A 25,140-nucleotide genomic window follows, 5' to 3' on the forward strand; every position below is an offset into this window, starting at 1 on the left:
GGAAGCTAGATTCATTTTATCATGATGTATATCTATTCTATCCTGCTACTTTAACAAAAGACAAAACACAAACAAGCCAGAAGTTTTACCAGCGTGTACTCCAGGCTCCCCTCTCAATTACATTACTAAAGAAGGAGGGGTTTGTCTTGGTCCGCTTGGTGCTGCTGTACCCCCACCCAGTTATATCTGTGGTACAGTAATACAACCACCCAATTATTTATGTGGGGGATATTTTCTAAAGACAGTCTCCTTTGTAGCCCGTGTTTGCCTAGAATTCACTATGTAACGTTGTAGGCATAAATTTTTTTGCAACCTACTTTTAATAAGGCTTCAACCTCTCCTCGAGCCCACCACCAGCAGAGGCAGTGGGAGAGAGAAGCTATTAGGATCTGGGGGAAGTGGACCTGTTCTTTCGGGGTGAGCTTGATCTTCTTGGGCAGCAGCTGAGTTCTGTAGCAAACACCAAATAATACTCAGCAGCTGCAGACCAGTCCTCGAGGCAGCAGACCCCAAGCAGCTGTAGTTCAGTCCTGAAGAAAGCGCCAGGCTCGCCAACCAGCCGGAGGTAAGGCCACAGAAGCAGCAAGCTGCCGCAGGAACCTCAGGCAAAGTTCTTGGGAGAGTTTCTCTCAATGCTGGAGTTATCACACGTTGATTTCAGAGCATGTGTGTTATTAGCAAAGAATAACGAGGCGGAGCAAACAAAACCAAGGTTCCATGCTCTCCCCAGTCTGAGGAGTCATAGTTATACCTCTTCATCACGGGTCCTTTTAAGTGTTTCCTATATCCAAACATCCTTTCACCTGCGTCTGCTTCAGAAAAACATTTTTTCAACCATTTGTTTTAAGAAGACATCCTTTTACCTGTGTGCCCCAGCAAAACATCAATTGACATAACTGACTCTGCAAACAACTAGACATTTCCACTTCACAACATAGGCGGGCCTGAAATAGCCATCCTCCTGCTTAGGTTCCCGATTCTGCCATTACAGACATGCACGGCCATGCTAGGCATAACGATGTGTAGTATAGAGAACAGGTGTTTCCTACAGCTGGGGAGACCAGGAACTGAAGGTCATGACTGCATCATGTTGTCTTATTTTTGTTCATTATTCTTTGACTCTTTTACCCTCCGTGTCAGTACATAGAAACTGTAATACTTTTATGAATCACATCTGTAGTTCTCACACATGACTTTGGCACAGGCTATGCATGAGGATTTAGAGATGGCTCTTCTGAGACATTACCTGGAGTCCAAAACACACAGGCTGGCTGGGCTGAGGCTCTGTGGGAGACACATGGTTTGCGTTCACAAGGCCCTAGGTTCGAGTCCTGATACCCTTAAAAATACATAAAATAAAATGAAACAAAAAGACAAGGGCCAGAAACCCAGTCTGCCAAGATAATAGAAAGCAAGCATAGATGTAAATAGGACCAAATACCTAGGGATGCAGCTCAGGGTAGCATGACTACATAGCATGTGTGAGACCCTGGGTGCAGTCCAGTTCTGCAAACAGTCAATCTAATGAACAGATTAATAGTTTTAGAGACTCAACGAAACTGTAAGTTATCTTCAGAAAGGAAAATGGAGATAGGACCAAAGGCATCTTACATAATGCAGGGCATTGTGAGGAGACAGAAACAAAAGAGTCTCACAGCCTGCTCTGTGTGTTGTGAATGTGATTTCTTCATAGTCTTCCTACCTAGCTTTATAAAATCTCATGTGTGCACACACATGCACACACACCATGTGCTTATGTATATATGCATGTGTGTGTGTGTGTGTGTGTGTGTGTGAATTTATGTGCTTGTGTGTGTATAGCAGTGTATGTGTATTTACAGGCACGAGTCATTGACTTACTATTCTCACTTTTTTTTTTTTTTTAACTTTTAGTGCCTTCTACTCCTGTTCATTTTGCCAATGGGATGAAAAGCTACACAAAGAAACCGGCATACATGCAGGACAGTGCTATGGACCCATCAGAGGACCAGCCCTGGCCACGGGGTACTCTGAGGCACATCCCAGAGAGTCCCTTCGGGCTGTCTGGGGGCCTGCGGGAGGGAAGCCTCAGTTCCCAAGATTCCAGGACTGAAAGTGCCAGCCTATCCCAGAGCCAAGTCAACGGCTTCTTTGCCAGCCACTTAGGCGACAGAGGCTGGCAGGAACCACAGCATAGCAGCCCATCGCCATCTGTGACAACCAAGGTCAACGAGAAGACCTTCTCCGACAGTAACCGAAGCAAGGCCAAGCGGCGAGGCATCTCCGATTTGATTGAACACCTCGACTGTGCTGATTCCGACAAAGACGATTCCACTTACACCAGCAGTCAAGACCATCAAACGTCAAAACAGGCATGGTTTAATTTTAATCCTTTGAGGAGAGACACTGTGTTTTCATTTAACAGAGCAGAGAGATGGTACATCCGTTAGAGAGGGGCATGGCCTGCTAGGATGCTCACGTGGTTCTGGGAAGGAAGAAGCAGCTCGTATCTTCCTCTTCTAACTGCTGCTGCATTTGATGCTGACTGGCAATCCAAGGCTTTGAATGCTAACCCTGAAGTGGCTATGCTCCGATTAAGTTTCATCTCCTACATATTTAAACACATGTCAGTAGAGAACTTTGATATTTGCAGAGCTGCTCGTGGATGGTTCATAGTATGAGCAGTCAGATTTGCCCCAGACCACCTAGGATCTTCTGAACTTTTGTGTGGGAGAAAGCAGCGGCAGGGGGATAGCCTCATTCTCAACATGATGGGAACGTAAGCTCACATTCAGAAGCAGTTTCAGAGGGAAGCTCACAGCTCTGCTTCTGGGGGTGGGGGGGTGGGTGTGGATACAGGGGCATTCCACACGGAAGCCCTCCACCCTCAGGAAGAGAGCGCTGAGCTAACATTTAGACTTTGTTTGCACGCAGGAGCAGAGTAAGCCTGAGGCTGGCTAGCTTAGACACCAATTAGTCTGCTTCCTTGGTACATACAGACTCCTAAAGAAAGTGGGCATACATCAAGCCCAGGACCCGGAGGCATGGGCAGAGGCTCTTCCGAAGCTTAAGTTCTGTTTCCTTCCCCCTGGTCCAGCTTCACTTTCTGAGTGTCAGGTGTCTAAACAAAATGAGTGATTCCTGACCTGACAGTGTCTGGAAAGCCCCCAGCCTTCATGGTCTTGATATACTCTATTCCTTCACGCCTTGATTTAGAAAAAAAAATTTTTTTTCAAAAGTGTTTGTTTGCAGTAAGAGTTCGTTTGGGCTCTAATGAGAGATCCTCCTTTGTTTTTCTTCGTCAAGGAACCTTCCTCCTCACTGAGTACATCGAACAAAACGAGCTTTCCAACCTCGTCTGCGTCACCTCCTAAGCCCGGAGACACGTTTGAGGTTGAGCTGGCTAAAACTGATGGCAGCCTGGGGATAAGTGTCACGGTACTGTTTGACAAGGTTCACGCCTTCTCTTCTTCACCCCCAGCAGACCGTTGTAGCCCAACCTGTTAGCTGAGTTACAGTGGCTCAGATGGGACACTTATCAAATGCTTCCAAAAGCTAAAAATTGACTATCCGAAAACTCCTTTAAAATGTGTACGCTACTCTTCCCCTCCACCCACTGTGGTTTAAAAAAATTGGGAATTGCTTGTTCTCCATACATTTTTTTACTTGCTTAATTTAAGCATATCATGTGCAGAATATGAAATGTATGGTTATTTTTCGTATATTTCTAACAGTGAAATCATGAGATGACATCTCTTTAATCTATCCCGTGAATAACTAAAGAATGTGGATATTTATCTGCTAACTCTCTCCAAAATACATATTACCTTGTAACACATTTAAAACCTTAAAAGTAGAGGTTCCAAACTGTCCATATATCTTTAAGACCACAGAGATATCTACAAAGACTATTTGATAACATTATATTACAGTTCTATAATATGTTATCCAGGAACTGCAGCTTTATATTTGTCACAGTCTAAGATCACTGGTCATTACATAAAGCCATTAAAGATGTGGTTGAGCCAGCATGGGAGGTGACTCAGGGGGATCAGTTACCAACACCCACATTAAAAACAACCAAAACAGGATACACAGTGCACAGTGCAACCCTGCACTGGGGAGACAGAAGGGTTCCAGGGCTTGCTGATCATCCAGTCCAGCCCAGACAGCAGGCTTAGTGTTCAGAGAGAGACCCTAACTCACAAATCAGAGAAGCGATTCAAGAAGACTCCCCGCATCAACCTCTAGACTAGCATGCACGCTCATGAATGTACACATGCACACATGCATGCACATGCATTAATGTCACCTGCACGGATTTGTACATGCACACCCGTGAATGTGCACCTCCATGCATGCATGCACGCACAGGCATACACATGAATGTACACCTGCATGGATGTGTGCATGCATACAAATGAGTGCACACCTTCACAAATGCGTGAATTCATGTACACACACACCTTTTCTGCATACACATGAATGTACAGCTGCATGGATGTGTGCATGCATACAAATGATTGCACACCTTCACAAATGCGTGAATTCATGTACACACACACCTTTTCTGCCAAAGACTTCATTTTTTAGTTTAGTTCAGGTTTTTGGGTTTTTTGTTTTTAGTTTGTTTTGTTTTCTTCTGTTGTGTTTGTTTTGAGACTGAATCTATCCATGTAGCCCTGCCTGGCCTGAGATCACTTGCCTCTGTCTCCCAAGTGCTTGGATTAAAGGTGTATCCCACCATCCTCAGGCTTTTTTACATCGCTTTCTGCTTGCTCATGATGCGGGACCCAGAAAGGGGCACCAGTTCCTTACGAGTCAAGACGCAGCATAGTGACACTTTCTGGACTCAGTAAAGAGGAGAGACAGACAGACCGACTCGGAGAGTCAGACTGAAAGAGAGAACAACAAAAGAGCAGGCTGCCTTCAACATTTGGGCTGTAGCTAGCAGTGCTACTGGGCATTCAGATACTTTGAACGTGCTGATGTCGAGTTAGCTTTGTCTGGTGATTTGAACCCTTTTTAGCACTTAACCTTTGAAAGCATGCAAATTATTTTCATGTCAATACGTGCCACTTTGTTTTGTCTATTTAGGGAGGTGTGAATACCAGCGTCCGACATGGTGGTATTTATGTGAAAGCCATTATTCCCAAAGGAGCGGCAGAGTCAGATGGCAGAATTCACAAAGGTATGGTGTCTATATGGATGCAGAAATCACGTGCACAAATATGACAATAAAGAAGAAATTAAGACCAAATGCAGAACATGCTTCTAACCCTAGTACTTGGGAGACTGAAGCAGGCAGATCTCTTGAGTTCTCAGGCCTCTGTAAGGTAAGTTAGAGGTTATCCAGGGCTGCACAGAGAGACCTTGTCTCAGGGAAAAAAATGAAGACATTACAGAGATTTAAGTCATGAAGGAATATGTTTTGCTGTCAAGCAACATTTAAAAATCTGTTACCTGGAGAGTTGACCCAGTGGTTTGGAGCAATTGTTCTTGCAAAGGACCTGAGTTTGATTCCCAGCACCCCACCTGGAGGCTCAGTGCTTCCTCAGGGAGCTGATATGTATGTGGTGCACAGACATACTTGCGAGCAAAGTAATCTTGAATAAAGCAAACCAAAAAATAATTATTAAAAATAGTACTACTTGGGCTAGAGAGATGGCTCAGTGGGTAAGAGCACTGATTACTCTTCCAGAGGTCCTGAGTTCAATTCCCAGCAACCATGTGGTGGCTCACAGCCATCTGTAATGGGGATCCATCGAATGCCCTCTTCTGGTGTGTGTCTGAAGACAGCAACAGTGTACTCACATACATGATATAAAGTACTACTTGATGCCACAGCAAAACTTCGTCTTGCAGCTCATCCTTTAGCAGAGAATGGCTAAGGTTTCCTGTGGCTTCTTACTGCGCTCAGCAATATGGTGCTGAGCAGAGGAGACACAGGAAAAGCGGGCAGCCCCTAACATAGATAGAATCACATAGATCTTGCTAGAAATGGGCTGCCGGTGTGTGCTCAGCATCTCTGTCTTCATGGTTTAAGTCTTGCTATACGTTCTAGCCAGGTGGGTGGTGCATACCTACTGGCCTGACCTTGGGAAGGTGAGGCAGGGGGTCACACATTGTGACCAGCCTGGAGAGGGCAGGGTCTCACTGTCACATCCACTGAGGTTAACAGTGTTTCCTTTCCTCGTTCTTTTCGATTAATGGGAACACTTGAGCAACATTCAGTTCTCTCCAAAATCCAGCCAAGTCTCTCCCCAAGTCAGCATAAAATAAGCCCCTAGGTATTAAAAACCCTAAATGTTTGTTTTATAATTCACATCTTCGAAAGCAACCCCCTCCCTTGCAGGTGATCGTGTGCTGGCTGTTAATGGAGTCAGTCTGGAAGGAGCTACCCACAAGCAAGCTGTGGAAACGTTAAGAAACACAGGGCAGGTAAGAGGCCATGATATCAAACTGCCACGATCATTTAGAAGACGGTAGCATGGAGATAATATCAAACTCACTGAACCTGTCAGCAAAGCCAGTTCTGCAGACACTCAGCATTCAAGTCAGGTATTCTGAGGAAATTCTCCACTGAGGAGGCCGACCCTCCGTGTCGTGTTTAGCCCTGCTTTAGCAGACGGCCTGATAGGAAGTGGTGGAGACTGCATCTGTAATGTATTGTAAATGTGTATGAATTTCTAATGATTTTCACTCCTCTCATCCCTCAACCCAAAAGCTAGATTCATTGTGATCAAATACCTTTTCACCAGGGGTCAACCAAACTGTTGATTAATCACTGCCTGGTGACTTTCCCCGAAAACCCAAATTATCTATAACGTACACACACACAACATACCTATGTCTTTGACATGTTTGATAATAGCTTTTTTCCTCTTAATATTTTCATGCAGAAAATAATAAAAAGTTTCATTTTGAGATGTTCAGTTCCGTTTTTCTGCTCCCATGTTGTTTCTCTCTCTGCCTATATTCTGCTGGAGCCAGCCGCTCCTGTATTATACCTCCCGCTCTTCAAAGTCCTGAGGCGTCATCTAGCCCACCGTCCTTCTCCGTTCACAATGCACTGTTCTGTTTTCTCAGGTGGTCCATCTGTTGTTAGAAAAGGGGCAGGTGCCAACATCTAGGGAACGGGATCCTGCAGGCCCACAGAGCCCCCCTCCAGACCAAGACGCCCAAAGACAAGCCCCGGAAAAGGTGGCGAAGCAAACACCCCATGTCAAAGACTACAGCTTTGTTACTGAAGGTCAGGCCTTGAGGTTCAGGTCTTGTTATTAAAACTCTGAGCCTATTCAAATTTTATACGTTGAGTTAGAATTTATGCTTCAGTAGCTCTGTTCCTGTCAGTTACAGAACACAGGTAGCACCAGCCTGACCAACACACCCTTGAAAATCCAGGGCAATGATGTCATGTCTGAATGTGGTCACTTAACATTTTAAATACCTGTCAATTATTTCTCCACACAGCAATAGTTTATTCAGAAGCATGTGTTTAGTTTGTTGAGACACGATTCATTTATCACTAATGAAAGAGCAGCCCTTGCACCTGAAATAGAATAGTAAACAGTTACAGTATAGAGTTGTTAAATTTTAAATGAAATTTGGTAAGGATAAATTAAGTATATATAATTGAATGGCTTCAAACCCACGTGCACCTTAGATTTTGGTTCATCTGATTTTGATCCAGATCTAACTCCTTAACTCAGGGTGGCCTTGTTACTTATTATGTAACCAAAGTTGCCCTCTGTCTTCCAAGTACTGGTGTGCTACAAGCATATACAACCACACGTAGCTGTCGACTTTTTATATTTCTATTTAGGGTTACCCTAAACAGGAATCTATTGTGCTGGTCTTCTGAGAAATGTGCCTGTCTATGTAGACACAATAGTAATTGGCAATAAGCAAACAGATGAAGGCGGATGTCCTGTGAGTTCTCACGAGGTTGCTGCGCTCCTGATCCTAGTGTGCCCTTTGCTCTCGGGTCCCTTAATCAATTCACACACTCTTATTTAGAACTGCTGATACAGTGAATGTTTTCTCTCTACTACAGTTTTATTTTACAAATCTTACTAAACCTGAGTCGGTCCAGAGCACAGACCAGCCCGTGTTTCTGTTCTGACATTGACTTGAAATAGGATGTCCCTACTTGATCACGTTCCTCTTTTCTTTCTTGAAGTGGGTACTTTTTTTTTTGTTTTTTGTTTTTTGTTTTTTTCTGGTTTTAATTCTATTACTGTATTTCCCTTATGAGAATTTTGTCAGAATGTCATTATAGCTTAGTTGGATGAAATTAGGCCTTGAGAAAGCATTGCAATATCTACTTGTCTTCCCTCACCCCATGCTGGCATTAGTTTTAGTCTTCTTGATTGCATACCTGAAATTTCCTGTAATTCTCCCCTACCCCTTTTTAACTTGTTCTTCTAAAGCACATGACTCCCCTTGAGAGCCTTGTGTATCCAGGCCTCCCACTCGAGCAGCCTGCTCAGTTACCTTGAGTTTTATTAGTGAGGTTGGAGGGATGGCTCAGTTAGTCAGGTGTCTGCAAAGCATGAAGTAAGTTCTGAGTTTGGATCCCCAGCACCCATGTAAAAAGCTGAGCATGGTGGAGCCATCTGTGTCCTTAGAGGTGACAAGGAAGAAATCAGTGGGCTCCAGGGTCCACAAAAGACCCTGTCTCAGAAAATACAATAGAATAGAATAGACGACAGGAGGAGAGGGATGCACTGGGCATCAGCATCTGGTTTTTTATACACACTCATACAGAAACACACACACACACACACACACACACAATCACACATAGACTGAGGATAAGAGCGAGTGAGAGTGTGGAACATGCTGAAGAAAGTATGCCTAAATAACCTTCCTTAAAAGCAAGTCTAGGGCTGGAGAGATGCCCCAGCCGTTAAAGGTACTGACAACTTGTCCAGAGGTCCTGAGTTCAATTCCCAGCAACCACATGGTTACTCACAACCATCTGTAATGGGATCCGATGCCCTCTTCTGGTCTGTCTGAAGAAAGTGACTATACTCACATACACTAAATAAAGAAATCTCTTTTAAAAGCATGTCTAAGAGTATGTGTGTTTTTGTGTTCATCTGTACATAGCTTAATAATATGTAACTTTTTCATCTTTTTCTCTAGATAATACATTTGAGGTCAAGCTGTTTAAAAATAGCTCAGGCCTTGGATTCAGTTTTTCTCGGGAAGATAATCTTATACCAGAACAAATAAATGGCAGCATAGTAAGGGTTAAAAAGCTCTTCCCTGGACAGCCGGCAGCAGAAAGTGGGAAAATCGATGTTGGAGATGTTATATTGAAAGTTAACGGAGCCCCCTTGAAGGGACTGTCTCAGCAGGTAAGCCAGGAGCCTCAGGCAGGGCAAGGGTTCAGTTATCTGAGGATGGGCCAGTGGGCGGCGGGCTCTTCGCCTCCTTCTGGCTTCCCTCCATCATCCTCTGCGACCTTTCCCTTGTGTGCCTCCAGGACGTCATCTCTGCTCTCAGGGGAACAGCTCCAGAAGTGTCCTTGCTTCTCTGCAGACCGGCACCTGGTGTGCTACCAGAAATCGATACTACATTTTTGGTAAGGTCATTTGATACTAATGTCTGTTTTCATAGACTACCAGCTTGCTAATTCAGCTGCATATACTAGGATTCACACCTCCATATTTAACTAGGAAGTATTATCTTATATTCTGATGGTATTTTTAAGAAATTCTGCCTTTGGCCTCTCAGCTCATTATGAGTTCACTCATAATGCTGTTCTAAGATATGGATGGAAGAGCTAAGGGAGGGGATGTGTGAGAGGGATGTAACAGCAGAGGGAAGTTTCTGATTTAATAGAAGTAGCATTTGAAGGGGCCAAAAAGAGCACAGACCACACAGAGTCCCCTAAAACTTTCTGAAACTCCAGCTCCAGGGAGCCACCTTCTGTCCTCCTCAGACACTTACATGCACGCACGCACATATATACACACATACACAAATGCACACACACTCATACATGCACCCGCACACATACTCACATGTATATACACATGCACATCTGCATGCACACATCACACATGTACATGCACACATATACTTAAACAAATGCATACATACTCATACATGCACCTACACATGTACACACACATACAAATGCATGCACACATCACACATGTACACACACACATGCACAGATGTATACATACATACACATGTACATATGCATGTACACATCACACTCACACACACGTGTACACACCTGCACTGCATACACATATGCACCCACGCACTTACACGCACACACACACAGAGATCACATTGATTTGAAACATCAAAAACTAAGGACTGAAAACAATCCTCCTGGTGAGTACACCATTTGGTCAAGTATTTCTAGAAAGCAATTTGGAAGTATTTTAAACGGGCCTCAAAAACATTCTGTGTGTGATAATGTAGAGAATTACAGGAGAACAGGCAAGCCATGATGAAGTTTTCTCTGTGGGACCTGCATACATGTGGTGCACCATACATGTACTCAGGCATACATACATTTGTAAAATAATCAACAAATCTTAAAAGCATATATTAACTGTTTTTAAAAAGTTAAAAGCATTCATTATAAAATCCTAAATTTTGGAAATAGGATACAGAGTACATTATATAATCCAACTCTTCTTCTGATGTAAGAGTATAAGTCAGGGTTGGCAGGCGGCTTGCTGTAAAAAGTCTGCCATCAGTTCGACCCCAGGGAACCATGTACATGTGACAGGAGAGAACTGACTCAACAGAACTGTCCTCTCGTCTACACACATTGCCACACATGGCATGCACAAACACATGGAAATATATAAGATACAGTTTGGAGATAAAATTTAAGTCAGTCTGTCCAGGAGGCTCACCAGGTAAGGGTGCTTACTGCCAAGCCCAGGGACCCCCCTGGGTGGAAAGAGAGCCAACAATAAGTTGTTCTCTGACCTTTATACATGCACTGTGGGATTTGTACACTGACACAATGATACTCCAAAATTAATCACTGTAATAAATAAAATGTAACTCCTACAGTATTAGAAGTTGTCATTTTATATTTCCCTTTAAAGAGCATAAATTATGTTTGTTATCAGAAACTTTATATTTTTATATAAAGTACTACTTCTTAGCATGTTCGCAATGAGCTGGCCGTTTCAAAAGTTGATACAAGTTGTCCCCCTCTGATGTCCTTCAATGTGTCCCTTTCAGAACCCACTCTACTCTCCAGCAAACTCATTTCTAAACAGCAGTAAAGAGACTTCGCAGCCATCATCCTCAGTAGAGCAGGGTGCCAGCTCGGACGACAATGGGGTGTCTGGCAAAACCAAGAACCATTGCAGGGCTCCATCCAGGAGAGAGAGTTACAGCGACCACAGCGAGAGTGGAGAGGATGACTCCGTGAGAGCACCAGCCAAGATGCCAAATGTGACCCGAGTGGCAGCCTTTCCACACGAAGCACCGAGAAGCCAGGAAGAGTCCATATGTGCCATGTTTTACCTCCCTCGGAAAATACCCGGAAAGCTGGAGTCCGAGAGCAGGTATTGCCAGTGTTACAGTGTCCAGAGCAGCTGATGGGGTAGCAGGGCACCAGCAACATAAATTGCTCTAAAAAAGCAACATCCGGTGGGCTGGAGACATTCTTGCCTACATTTTCTCTACCTCCCTCCCTCCCTCCATCTACTCCTTCCCACTCCCACTAGCTATCATCTGTCCGTCATCCATCCATCCATCCATCCATCCATCCTTCCTTCCTCCCCCCTTCTGTGCTTCCTATTCTTTCAGCCAGAGTGGCCGTGGGAACCACCTTATTATCCCAGGCCAGCCTAGACAAGCTTGACAGACTCTCTCAAAGAGCAGTGGGTCACATAGGCTACTCATGAAGAAGACCCTGACTGAGTTCAATCCCCAATTTTGGAAAGTAAGTATATAAGTAAAAATAAATGACAAGAGTAAGACTTTTTTTTCTTATTTCTCCTTTTCCTAATAGGTCAAAATACAAATTAGATCCCTGGTCACATTAGTTTCCATCTTGAGTAACGACAAGGTATAAAAAGCATACCTAATTCTAGCCTGCCTTACCATCCTTACATAGCCTACAGAGCTTATTCAAAGTTGGACCTGCACAGAGAATAATTAAGAAATGTTAACATATAGTAGATGTTGAATAAATCGGTAGTCTAAACACAGATGAAAGCCAGTGAAGGTCTCATTTAAAACCAGACAGAAACATCTGTTGGCCACGAGCACATCTGCTGTGTTCTAAATATTGGCCCTGAAATGTATCCACAAGTAGTGTCACTTCTTGCCTTGTAGCCATCCTCCTCCACTGGACGTGAGCCCTGGACAGACGTGCCAGCCCCCGGCAGAGTGTGCTCCGTCTGACGCCACTGGCAAACACTTTACACATCTTGCCTCTCAGCTGAGCAAAGAGGAAAACATAACAACCTTGAAAAATGACTTGGGAAACCACCTTGAGGATTCTGAGCTGGTGAGCTTCTCTCTCTCTATTAAACCATAAAACAACTTTCGTTTTTCTCGGTGATGTTATAGCCATGTGCTGTTTCTGTTAGTTAGAGAGAAAGCTATGCTGTGTTACATTTGCTAAATGAGTAACACCCCTCTCTGATGTTTCCCTGGTGAGAAATTAGGGGACGATAAAAGCATTGTGTGTCACTCTGACTTTCTCACTTGACATAATTTTGGCAGCCGTCCACAGAGAAATCACCTACCTTTTGTGATTCCTAGTAGCTTTGGGAACAAAATGTGTGTGCATGTTCACACATTTGCATGAGGAAGAGTTGTCATGCAGGCACATGCGTGTGCATATGCATGTGGAGACCAGAGGTCAGCCTCAGACAGTGTCTTTCTAGAGCCATTCATTTTGACTTTTTATTAATCTTGATTGATTCTTGGGGTATTTATTTAAATTAATGAATTACATCCTGGCTGCAGTTTCCTCCCTCCTTTCCTCCTGGTCCCTCCCCCCAACCTCTCCTCTCCCCCAGTCCTCCCATCCTCTCTTCCCTTTCTCTTCAAAAAAGAGCAGTGCTCCCATGGGTGTCAACCACCCTTGGCATGCCATGCTGCCTTAAGACTAGGTCCCTCCTCCTCTCCTATTAAGGCTAGATCAGGCAACTCAGTAGGAGAAAAGGGTCCCAGAGGCAATCTCCAGAATCAGAGACAGCCCCCACTCACTGTTAAGAATCCCACTAGAAGACCAAGCTACACAACTGTAACCTATGTGCGGAGCGCCTATGCAGTCCCATGCAGGCTCCCTGGTTGGCAGTTTGGCTGGAGAGATGGCTTAGCCATTAAAGGCTCACAACTAGAAATAGAAGAGGACTTCATGCACGTATGAAATGTATCTTGACCACATTCACACTCCCTTATTCTTCACCCCACAATCCTCCCATCCCCACCTCATCCCTACCCAAGCTCAAGTACCCCTCTTTTTCTCTAGATAGCCCAAGTTCCGTTTATGCTGTGCATATATTCATGGAAGTGGGGCCAGCCACTGGAGCAGTTGACTATCAATTGCCACACCCATAGAACTAACTCACTACCCCAACAGCTGTCAGTGGCTTGGATGGGGCTCTTATGAGTCCCTCCCTCCATGCTGCAGTGCTGACTGGCTTGTCTTGTCAAGGCTGCCACAGCTGCATGAGCTCATGAGTATAGTAGCCCTGTAGTGCCCAGAAAACACAGCTTCATGCTGACCCTTCCTGACCTCTGGCTCTTACACTCTTTCACACACACACCCTTCCATTATGTCCACTGAATGGGGAAAGGGCAGTATAATATAGGTGTCCCATTTACTTCTGAACAGTCCACACACATGGTCTCAGTAATTGGCCAGTGGTGGATATCTGTATTAACTATTTTTCACAGTACAAAGAAACTTTCCTGTATGTATAGAGTTGGCAGATTTAGAGCGCAGGTTGTCTATTTACCAAAAATAACAGTAGTAGCTTGATGCCTGGAGCCTGTGAACACTCCAGCAATGTGTTCCTGGCCTGAGTTACAGTACTGGGCCTGCATCTCCTATTGCATGGACCCTAAATCCAATCAGAAAGCAAATGGCTGCTCCCATAATATTTGTCCCACTATCGTACCATAGTGTTTCTTGCCTTGCCAGTCACTGTTAGAACTTACAGAGTTCACAGTTGGGTTAGACTGCTGATGTCTTTTAACCTAGCACCCTGCCCAGCACCTTCCAGCTCTGTGAAAGCTAGCCAGCAGGGAGGAAACTCCTGGGCAATAACAACCTGGTTTTTCCATGCCCTGTGTCTAAGGTATGTGGTGTCTTCAGCAGTTGATCTTACCATTAAGTCCTGGAGGACAACCAAGAGCCATGGCAATAGCTTGTTGTTTGGGGGGTCTCTGGGACATGCATGACCAGCAGCCAACTCATTGGGGAAGTACCCCACCCTTGGCACTGATATCCTCTATAATTCCAATTAAAACTCTTCCTCATGAGAGAAAAAAAAACATACACATAAGAACTTCATAAAACAGTAGATTTCCATATGACTTTATTAACATCCTTGATGTTAGTGAGCGCTCTCAACCCTTTCAACCCTACCCTGCCATCCCTGTTCCCAGTTTAACCCACATGTATTCATTTTATTACAGCCTGCAAATCAAGCTTAGGAAACAATTTCAAGAATAAAATCTTTTGAGTTTGTTGCACGTCTTAGTTAGTGAAGCTGTGATCTTCAAGCATCCAGGCACTTCATTCATATTTTTACAAAAGCAGCAACAAACAAAAACTTCCTTTTGTATCTCCTGGTTTCTGTCTTGGTTGTTTAAAAACGTGAAGGATTTTTCTAAACCGTCCCCCCACCGCCCAAGTCTTTGTCCACGTGTCACCACTTGGCTGCCTTGTTTCTCCTGGCTATGCCCTGCTCGCTCTGGAGAGCCCTGCCCGGCGTGTGTGAGGCTCTTGATACAGTCCTGGCTCTTCCAGATAGGAAAAAAGTCTTATAAGATGAAGGAGAATGAAGAGGGGGAGTAAGCATAGAGGGAAAGACTGGAGACAACCATTAACTTTATACTTCATATGTTATATGCTTGGAAATAAAGGAGCTTCCTGTCTAGAGCTGAGACGACTTGGCCAAGTTAAGATTTGTGTTTCTTGTCTCTTAGCCAAGGGCAGCAATAATCATGTGTGTTTGTCTATAGGAGAAAGAGGACAACCTTATGTCAATTTGTGTTTTTTCTCTAGGAAGTAGAGCTTCTCATTACCCTGGTTAAATCAGAAAAAGGAAGTCTGGGCTTTACAGTAACCAAAGGCAGTCAGAGTATTGGTTGTTATGTCCATGATGTCATACAGGATCCAGCCAAAGGTGACGGAAGGCTAAAGGCTGGAGACCGGCTTATAAAGGTGAGACCCCCAAGGGGCTGGAGAGGCGGCTCAGCGCTTTAAGAGCACAGGCTGTTCTTCCAGAGGACCTGGGTTCAAAGTCCATCACCAACATGTTGGTTTACAACTGCCTGTAACTCCAGTTCCAGGGATTTCCAGTCCTGGCCTCTGCAGCTATCAGGCACACAGATGATACACAGACATAGATAATAGGCAAAACACTCAAATGCTCTATATAAAATAATAATTTTTTTAAAGTGAGACAATTAAGGGGAATGGAGACATTTTTACAAATGTGACTGGCTGTCTCAATCTATCTTTTATCAGTATCATGAAATACCTTACACAGGCTAACTAAAAACAAAAGAAGCTTAGTTATCTCACTGCATGGGAGCTTTGAAGACATAGCTCCAGCAGCTAGCCTGAGTGAAGGCATCACCTGGATGAGAGGAAGAGATCCCACCTCAGGAGGATGCCAGAGAGTCCGGGGTCCTGCTGCTCCTCCTGCAGGTGCACCTCCGGTCTAGTCACGCGGAGGACCTAGCCTCTTAACACGAGAGCCACATCCAGACTGTAGCCATGAGCAAAACCAAGTCAGCACTGGGGAAGGTGCTAAGTTATGACAGTTTCTCTGGTTTATGTTTTCTCCCCCACCACTTAAAAATTAAAGGCAGAGTGCACACACCTGAAGTCTCAGCGCTTGGCGGGTAGAGGCAGTCAGGTCAGGAATACAAGATCACTCTCGACTAAGTTGCAAGCTCAGCATGAGACCCTGTCTCTTAAGTGGGTGGTGGGGACTAGGTGTGTCGCTCAGTTGATAGTGCATGTGTAGCTTGCACAGAGCCCTGGACTCAAGCCGCAGCACTACAGAGAACTAACACAGTGCCACCCACCTATAATCCCAGCACGAGGGATGTGAAGGCAGGGAGGGGGTCAGACCATTCTGCGCTACAGCCTTTATATACATATATACATAGGTTCTTGGGAATTGCTGCAGGCTGCTGCTTAAACTGAAAGTCCTTTTGATCTCAGGTCCATGAGACAGCCAGTTTCTTACATTCTGGAGGACAATGAAGTATGCACTTACTTGTAAGCGACTTTATATTCATAATGGCTTGACCATTGTCTCTCTAATCTCTGCAGGCAAAGAGATTCTAATAAATTAGAGACTGCATCACCATAAATCTCTTACTGGCTGATAAAGACTATAATTATGTTTCCTGTTCCAAAAACCAAACCTTAGCTTACCTCTCTCTCCTTCTGTAGGTTAATGATACAGACGTTACAAACATGACCCACACAGATGCAGTGAATCTGCTGCGAGCCGCACCCAAAACAGTCAGATTAGTTCTTGGGCGGATTCTGGAGTTACCCAGGATGCCAGTATTTCCCCATCTGCTGCCCGACATTACAGTCACATGCCACGGAGAGGAGTTAGGTAAGGAAAGCACAAGCTTTGCTCAGGACGGCCTCCATGCGTCATTAAAAGCAAGACTCCTGTGACTGAGAAATAATTGTTTTCTGTTCTTTGAAGGATTTTCCCTGTCTGGAGGTCAAGGCAGTCCACATGGAGTGGTGTATATTAGTGATATCAACCCAAGGTCAGCTGCAGCTGTTGACGGTAGTCTCCAGCTATTAGACATCATCCATTATGTGAACGGAGTCAGCACACAAGGAATGACCTTGGAAGATGCAAACAGGGCATTGGACCTGTCACTTCCTTCAGTGGTGCTGAAAGTAACAAGGTAGGAACTAGGCAGTAAGTCTACAGCCTTGGGTATATGTATGCATGCATAAAGCACTGGGCAGTAGTCTACAGCCTGGGTGTGTGTATGCACAAGGTACTGGGCAGTAGTCTACAGCCTGGGTGTGTGTGTGCACAAGGTGCTGGGCAGTACTCTACAGCCTTGGGTGTGTGTGTGCATAAGGTACTGGGCAGTACTCTACAGCCTTGGGTGTGTGTGCACAAGGTACTGGCAGTAGTCTACAGCCTTGGGTGTGTGTGCACAAGGTACTGGGCAGTAGTCTACAGCCTGGGTGTGTGTATGCATAAAGCACTGGGCAGTAGTCTACAGCCTGGATGTGTGTATGCACAAGGTACTGGGCAGTAATCTACAGCCTTGGGTGTGTGTATGCATAAGGCACTAGGCAGTAGTCTACAGCCTTGTGTGTGTGTATGCACAAGGTACTGGGCAGTAGTCTACAGCCTTGGGTGTGTGTGCACAAGGTACTGGGCAGTAGTCTACAGCCTTGGGTGTGTGTGCACAAGGTACTGGGCAGTAGTCTACAGCCTGGGTGTGTGTATGCATAAAGCACTGGGCAGTAGTCTACAGCCTGGATGTGTGTATGCACAAGGTACTGGGCAGTAATCTACAGCCTTGGGTGTGTGTATGCATAAGGCACTAGGCAGTAGTCTACAGCCTTGGGTGTGTGTATGCATAAGGTACTGGGCAGTAGTCTACAGCCTTGGGTGTGTGTGCACAAGGTACTGGGCAGTAGTCTACAGCCTTGGGTGTGTGTATGCACAAGGTACTGGGCAGTAGTCTACAGCCTTGGGTGTGTGTATGCACAAGGTACTGGGCAGTAGTCTACAGCCTTGGGTGTGTGTATGGATAAGGTACTGGGCAGTAGTCTATAGCCTTGGGTATATGCATGCACAAGGTACTGGGCGTTAGTCTACAGCCTTATAGTTGTGTATGTCTGCATGCACAAGATACTGGACAGTCATTTACAGCCTTTTGGGTCTGTAAGCATACAGTTCAGTCATTGGTTGTGCTTGTACCCTCATACAGGCATTACAGAATTACTAATTCACAGCCAATAAAAGAGTAACAGTAGAAGAGAGTTCCATATAGAGTCTAAGAAGGGAAACAGCTAAGCAGGGAAATGCTTCAGTGTGACTCCAATTAATAGGCAGTTAGTACATATCAAGTACATTGCAAGGACCAGAAACATACCTCAGTTCTGTTTGGCCAAGAAAGGGAGTTTATTGGTTTGTGTAAGTCATCTGGTTCCTCTTGCTCTTTGCCATTATTTCTGGTGTATCGGTTTTCTCTATGGCGACCAGATGATTGCTCCAGCTGTTCTTCTCACATGCCTCCATCTAGAGCCATTTTCAAGCGGGGATCCCACAGTCACCACTGTTGTGCCCAGGCCTACAATATGGCCAATCTGTGAACTGCAGCAGAAGATAGAAATAAACCAGGTGGCTTTGGGTGGCCACGCCTCATTCCCAGAACCTGGGTGGAATCAGCCCTCTTAGCACTATTGCATACGCCAGCAAGATTTTGCTGACATGACCCTGATATAGCTGTCTCCTGTGAGGCTACGCCAGTGCCTGACAAACACAGAAGTGGATGCTCACAGTCAGCTATTGGATGGAACACAGGGCCCCCAATGGAGGAGCTACAGAAAATACCCAAGGAGCTACAGGGGTCTGCAACCCTATAGGAGGAACAACAATATGAACTAACCAGTGCTCCCCAGAGCTATGTCTCTAGCTGCATATGTAGCATAAGATGACCTAGTCGGCCATCATTGGGAGGAGAGGCCCTTGGACTTGCGAAGATCATATGCCCCAGTACAGGGGAATGCCAGGGCCAGGAAGCAGGAGTGGGTGGGTTCGGGAGCAGGGCACGGGGAGTGTATAGGGAACTTTCAGGATAGCATTTGAAATGTAAATGAAGAAAATACCTAATTAAAAATAATTTTAAAAAAAGGAAGAACTTGCATCAACTGGTGAAGCACAGCCGAGCCACACCCACAGCATCAAATGCTGACAGCAGCTTCCTTCACTTGTACAGGGCAACTGTTAGAACACATGGGTATTGATTTCCCATGGCTCCTCTGTCAAATTACAGTAAACAACACAAGATTATCATCTCTGCAGTTTTGGAGGTCAGAAATATGAATGGCTCTCACTGGGATGGTCAGGGTTTCAGTGGGATCATGTTCCTTCTGTAGGTTACGAGAAGAATCCAGTGTCTTGTATTCACCACTTTCCCTGGCTTCTTGCCCACCCATGTTTAAAGCAGCACCTGCCATACTTTACTTTTGTTGCTCGGCCTCTGTCTCTAACTTTGGCTTTCCTGCCTCATCCTTGATCTGCTAAGGTTCCAGCAGTGACAACAGGGTCCTAATAGTCCAAGTTACGTTCCTGTTTCTCATGCTCTGTAAAGCGACGTCTTCATGGTTCTCAGAACTCCAGGCATCTTTGGAAAGCACATTAATGTTCCTAAGTGGGCAGAGCACTAGGCAGATGTGCTGGACTGAAACCTGAAGAAAGATGACGCAGAGAGGTTCATTCTCAGAGTGGAGAGAAGTTCAGGGGTTGGGGCCTTCAGACCAGCCTCCGGCTCTGTCACTAACAGTAGTAGTACTAAGGACTCGGCGCTTGCCGAGTGTGGTTTACACGCCCATAATTCCTGTACTTGCAACCAAAAGCAAGAAGATCGGTGGTTCACACAACCTCGCTACAGAACAGGGCTAAGGCCAGCCCGGACCGAGTAGAGGAAAATGGAGAAGGGAAAAGAAGAGAAAAAAAAATCCTTAATTTTCTTCTCTCTTTTTTTTTCAACCTTTGTGAGGAGAGGTTGGGAGCTGTGTGTCTGACCCTCACGTGGCTGTAGGTCACCCTCACTGCATTGTGTTTGAGAGGCGGCTTCTTGTCAGGCCAGCCTGTGAGGTTCCAAGATTGTTGGATCGTCCTGCGTCCGCCCTCCATCTCACTGTGGGGGCTGGGGACACAGACACACACATGAAGAGGTTCATTAAATCCTGTCCACACTTTTGTGAGGTGCCAGGACTCAGCCCATGTAAAGTGAAGCTTCAGGAATGACTAGAACATGGTCCAGAGGGTGTTTAAGCTATTTGAAACCTTTGTAATTGTTTTGTTTCTCCTTTGTAATTCCTTTGTCTGTTGTGCAGAGACGGTTGTCCAGTGGTGCCTACAACAAGAGCTGCCATTTCTGCGCCCAGGTTCACCAAAGCCAACGGTATGAACATTTACTTTCACACACTTTACAGAGAGGTGAAGCTTTTTAGCTTTCTAGGATGTCTTACTGGATCTAAGTGGAAATACTCTATTTAAGTGTTAGCATCAGTGAAACTCAATATATATTAGAAAAATGAGTAGACCTCGGGAGGCCCCCAATGCTTCTAGGAGCCTCCATCTCTTACAGTGTGACCCTACCTAGTCTCCACCTCAAGAGACTCTAATGAGGCCTGGATAGCGCTTAGGAATTTATATAGTTATTCACAGAGTGTCCCCTGTCCTAGGGACCCAACTGGGCATTGTGGATATACAAATCTAGACACGACTATCCACCTCCTGTGGCGGTGGCGTGACAGAAACAGTAGCAAAGCTGTAGCGGCCATTGTCTTTAATATTCATTCTGGACAAAGCATTCCTGTCCGTGATTTAACCCTCATAAAAACGGGATAATTCTAAAGTTGCTGTTTTGTCACTTTATAGAAAGAGGAACCGAGGCACCGAGAAGTTTGATAACTTTGCCAAAGCCCACAAAGTTAATAAACAGCAAGCTCAAAACTTAAACCCAGAAATTATAATTCCCACCTGTTGATATAACTGGGACCTACAAACGTAGCTTTCATTGCTCGCGGTAGGAGAGATGTCAGGAACAGAGTGTGTGAAGTAGGGTGTGAAGTAGGGCTTGGTACTCTGCACAGAGCGAGTCTTACATGTTTGCAGAGAGCAGCGTCTTGAGTACTAACAGCACGCTGGAAAGCGCCCAGTGTGTCTGCTAAGCTAAAGCTCCTGAAAGCCGGGGGTCCTTCCCCTGCTCTTGATCAGTTCACTTTAGAGCAGACAAAAACCGTGACAAACATTTGCCGTCCGCCTGAATTTCTAGGGCTCCACACCTGGGGAAAGCTCCTTGGGCTCTGTCTGATCTCTGGCTTGACTCCCATGGGACAAACGTGTTTAAGACCAATAGGGGAAAGAGAATTATAGAGTAGGATGGGAAATTTTAAATAACCTACCTGTAATTTCTTACGGTGTGTGGGGAGGACTGTTAGATCTAATAGCTTATTTACAATAGGGTTTTAAACGTATTTTTCCAAGAGTTCTAAAATGCTTTCTATATTGCTTTCAAAGAAAGTGAAACAATTCTTAGGATCTTTATAACAGCAACCATAAAGTCGTAGAAATACATTCATAAAATTCCACAACCTCCATCTTCTGCCAGAATTACCTACAGGTCATTCTCAGCTAGAAACCCTAGAACTCGTGTGCTGCCAAGAGAGAAAAGTGTTGATCTAGAAATCCACTAAAGAGCTTTTCCATGTATCCACCCCATGGTGCCCCGTGCTAAAGCACTCTGTGAAATGAACAGTCTGCTCATGAGTCGCTCCCCCACAGTGAGAGTGGCTACAGTTCTGCCCTTGTGACATTGTAACGCTGATCCCGTGCAGGTGGAATAGTTTCCATGCAGTGTCTCCTACCTGAATCATTCAGTTCTGAACAATTTTGTTTTGTTTTGTGAGACTTGGTACAGGGTCTCCTTCTGTAACCCAGGCTAGCTTCAAGTTCATAGCAATCCTCCTGCCTCTGCCTCCCAAGTGCTGGAATTGCAGGTGAAAACAGTATATACAGGTTCAATTTTTTTTTTTTTTTTTTAGTTTTGTTTGTTTCAAGACAGGGTTTCTTTGTGTAACACTGTCTATCCTGGAACTGACTTTGTAGTCCAGGCTGGCCTTGAACTCATAGAAAGAACCACCTGCCTCCCCTTCCCAAACTGATTAAAAGTGTGCACTTCGGAGATGTCGGCAAGAGGGTGAGGTGCTCAGGCATTCTCATATGTACAAGCTGAGGCCAGCCTGGGCCATGTGAGACCCGTCTTCATGTGTCTCTGGTAATGTTGGTCGCCTCACACCACCCTGTGCTTTCTCTTTCAGGCCTAACCAGCATGGAGCCTTCTGGACAGCCTGCACTCATGCCCAAGAACTCCTTCTCCAAGGCAAGAACAAAACCTTTCTTTCAAGTCATAGCCATTTTTAATAACCAATGTGCTTATGTGTCATACCAAATAGATTTCATAATTAAATGCTCTTCAGACACATGCTAACAGTAGGACTGCTCTGTGATGAACTAACAGGTTTTGCTAGGTAAGCTCACACTGCAGAGCCTTCAAGCCTGCACCCTCTGCACATGGGCTCTTTCGGGCTAATGACTGGACTGACGAGCGGTTTAGCTGGTGTGCACGGTTCCTTCACTTGTCTCTCGGAGTGTGGAACTGACAACAGACTTGTCCTTGTGCATTAGTGTTAGCACAAGTGGCCTGAGAAGGCCAAACTCATGACCCTGGTAAGCAGCGACAGCACTGGCCAAAGAAATAGATGCTCTTGTTTCGACGCACTCAGGATGAGCTGAGACACTGGAGTAATGTGGCAAAGCTATAAATGCTCTGTGAGTTCCACTCTGCATGCTCCCTTTACAGCCCTTGTATACCCCTAACTTATTTTTAGTAAGTTTCTATATTTTTATTATTTTCTTCCTTCCATGTTCTGTGAGTTGTCATAGGGGATTCTGGCTGGGTTTTTATTGTGTTGATCCATCTTATCCTACACTTGCACCATGCAGTCCAGGCTTCCCTGTCTATTCAGGTGTGTCTGCTCATGTAATTTAAAAGGCACATCTTCCCATGCGAAATGATAAGAAAAACCACACCATCTCAACACGTTCTGGACATGAGCTGGGTTTTGAAGAAGAGGATTCGTATAGTAAACAGAGGCCCCATTCTGTGCCTTTCTCATAACACAGGGTGCCGTGGTGCACATTCTAGGTAGAGGTCCTGAGACACATTGCAAGTGCGGCAGGAGTGCTGTGAGGGCAGAAATGACTGACACCAAGTGGTGCCTGTGCACACGCCCTGTGTGCCCTGCACTGTAGCAGTGGCCTGTGTGTACACACCATGTGTGCCCTGCACTGTAGCAGTGGCCTGTGTGCACACACCCTGTGTGCCCTGCACTGTAGCAGTGACCTGTGTGCCCTGCACTGTAGCAGTGGCCTGTGTGCACACACCCTGTGTGCCCTGCACTGTAGCAGTGGCCTGTGTGCACACACCCTGTGTGCCCTGCACTGTAGCAGTGGCCTGTGTGCCCTGCACTGTAGCAGTGGCCTGTGTGCACACACCCTGTGTGCCCTGCACTGTAGCAGTGGCCTGTGTGCACACACCCTGTGTGCCCTGCACTGTAGCAGTGGCCTGTGTGCACACACCCTGTGTGCCCTGCACTGTAGCAGTGGCCTGTGTGCACACACCCTGTGTGCCCTGCGCTGTAGCAGTGGCCTGTGTGCACACACCCTGTGTGCCCTGCACTGTAGCAGTGGCCTGTGTGCACACACCCTGTGTGCCCTGCGCTGTAGCAGTGGCCTGTGTGCCCTGCACTGTAGCAGTGGCCTGTGTGCACACACCCTGTGTGCCCTGCACTGTAGCAGTGGCCTGTGTGCACACACCCTGTGTGCCCTGCGCTGTAGCAGTGGCCTGTGTGCACACACCCTGTGTGCCCTGCGCTGTAGCAGAGCTTGCCTCCCTGCTGATCCAGGTCTTCAGCTTCACGGAGCTGCAGCAACTGAATTTTCATGTTATTCGTGCTGGATAGTGTTTGTTTTCTTTTTAAATATCAGCGTGTTGAAAGAAGGAAGTGTAGAGTTTCTGTTGAACCAACATCAAGCCCTAGAATCTATGAGTTTTATTATTGTGGGTGCCAACATTTCTGTTGGAATTAAAATGTTCCAAGAAATCTCCTGGACAACTTTCTGTCCTTGATCAGTAATGCCCAGAGCATGAGTTTCTCATGGAAAATGGGATTTCACAACTGGTAATGCTGTGGGTGCCACATCCCAGCTTATGAAATGTAACTCTGTTGTATCTAATGTCTTAGTAGAAAGAGTTAGGCCTTCAGAGCAAACCACAGCACATACTTGCTGTGATTTAGTTTAGTCATTCAATTTTACAGTTTATCCAAATCTACCTTTTTCTTCTCTTTTAATTTTAAAAATGTATTATTTTCTTTTATTGACCACAGATTTTTTTCTCATACATTTATATTCTGACCATGGTTTCCCTCCCCAGCTCTGGCCCCAGCTTTTCTGAGAGCACCCCCACCTCTTCTCCTGTCAGAGTCCAATCCTATCTGTCTCTCACTCGAAACCAAATAGACATCTAAAGAATAATAATAAAATAAGATAAAACAAAAACAAATATAAACAAAAACAAGCCAGAATATGACAAAACAAACAGAAGAAAAAGAACAAAAAAAAAAAAAGGCATGAGATACATATGTAGACACAGATACATGTGTTTGCATATGCTGGTATCATTTAAAAATCACAAAACTGGAAGCTATAATGTATATTTAAAAACCTGTAAGATAAGGTAAAAATAAAATGATAGAAGTTAAAAGAGCCCTGTCAAACCCTTATGAGACAAAGACCTTCCAAAGACGCTGCTGAGTTCACCTGAGTTGGCATCTACTGCGCATGGGGCTGGGCCTTAAGAGGGCTTACATCCCCAATGAGACTCTGCTGGAATGGACCAGTTTTTCCACTTGTGAGTGGTTTATCACTTGGATATAGAACTGAAGACAAGATAGGTAGGCCAGAGACTTAGGGGAAAACCAAATAATGTTCTGCTAAAGGAACGTAGCTATAAAATGACTCTGAACAACATTCTACAATGCTCATAGACCAGTTCTTCCTCAGTATCCTCAGAAAAGCTTCCTCCTACAGTCTGAGAACAAACATGGAGACCCACAGCTGG

At 45.2% G+C, this 25,140-nt stretch overlaps 1 protein-coding gene across 1 annotated transcript in view; it reads left to right on the forward strand.

The window, feature by feature from the left end:
* Window positions 1–25,140, forward strand: part of Ptpn13 (protein tyrosine phosphatase, non-receptor type 13) — a 173,170-nt gene that overhangs the window by 127,611 nt on the left and 20,419 nt on the right. The window contains exons 24-37 of the mRNA NM_011204.2: window positions 1,894–2,351; window positions 3,286–3,417; window positions 5,077–5,170; window positions 6,335–6,420; window positions 7,069–7,231; window positions 9,130–9,344; window positions 9,473–9,571; window positions 11,209–11,537; window positions 12,313–12,487; window positions 15,224–15,382; window positions 16,628–16,799; window positions 16,896–17,106; window positions 20,288–20,355; window positions 22,277–22,338. Of these exons, the coding sequence (NP_035334.2) occupies window positions 1,894–2,351; window positions 3,286–3,417; window positions 5,077–5,170; window positions 6,335–6,420; window positions 7,069–7,231; window positions 9,130–9,344; window positions 9,473–9,571; window positions 11,209–11,537; window positions 12,313–12,487; window positions 15,224–15,382; window positions 16,628–16,799; window positions 16,896–17,106; window positions 20,288–20,355; window positions 22,277–22,338 (2,423 nt within the window). The remainder of the gene's footprint in view (window positions 1–1,893; window positions 2,352–3,285; window positions 3,418–5,076; window positions 5,171–6,334; window positions 6,421–7,068; window positions 7,232–9,129; window positions 9,345–9,472; window positions 9,572–11,208; window positions 11,538–12,312; window positions 12,488–15,223; window positions 15,383–16,627; window positions 16,800–16,895; window positions 17,107–20,287; window positions 20,356–22,276; window positions 22,339–25,140) is intronic.

This window comes from Mus musculus, chromosome 5, assembly GCF_000001635.26.
Source record: "Mus musculus strain C57BL/6J chromosome 5, GRCm38.p6 C57BL/6J".
In the NCBI taxonomy this organism is placed as follows: Eukaryota; Metazoa; Chordata; class Mammalia; order Rodentia; family Muridae; genus Mus; species Mus musculus.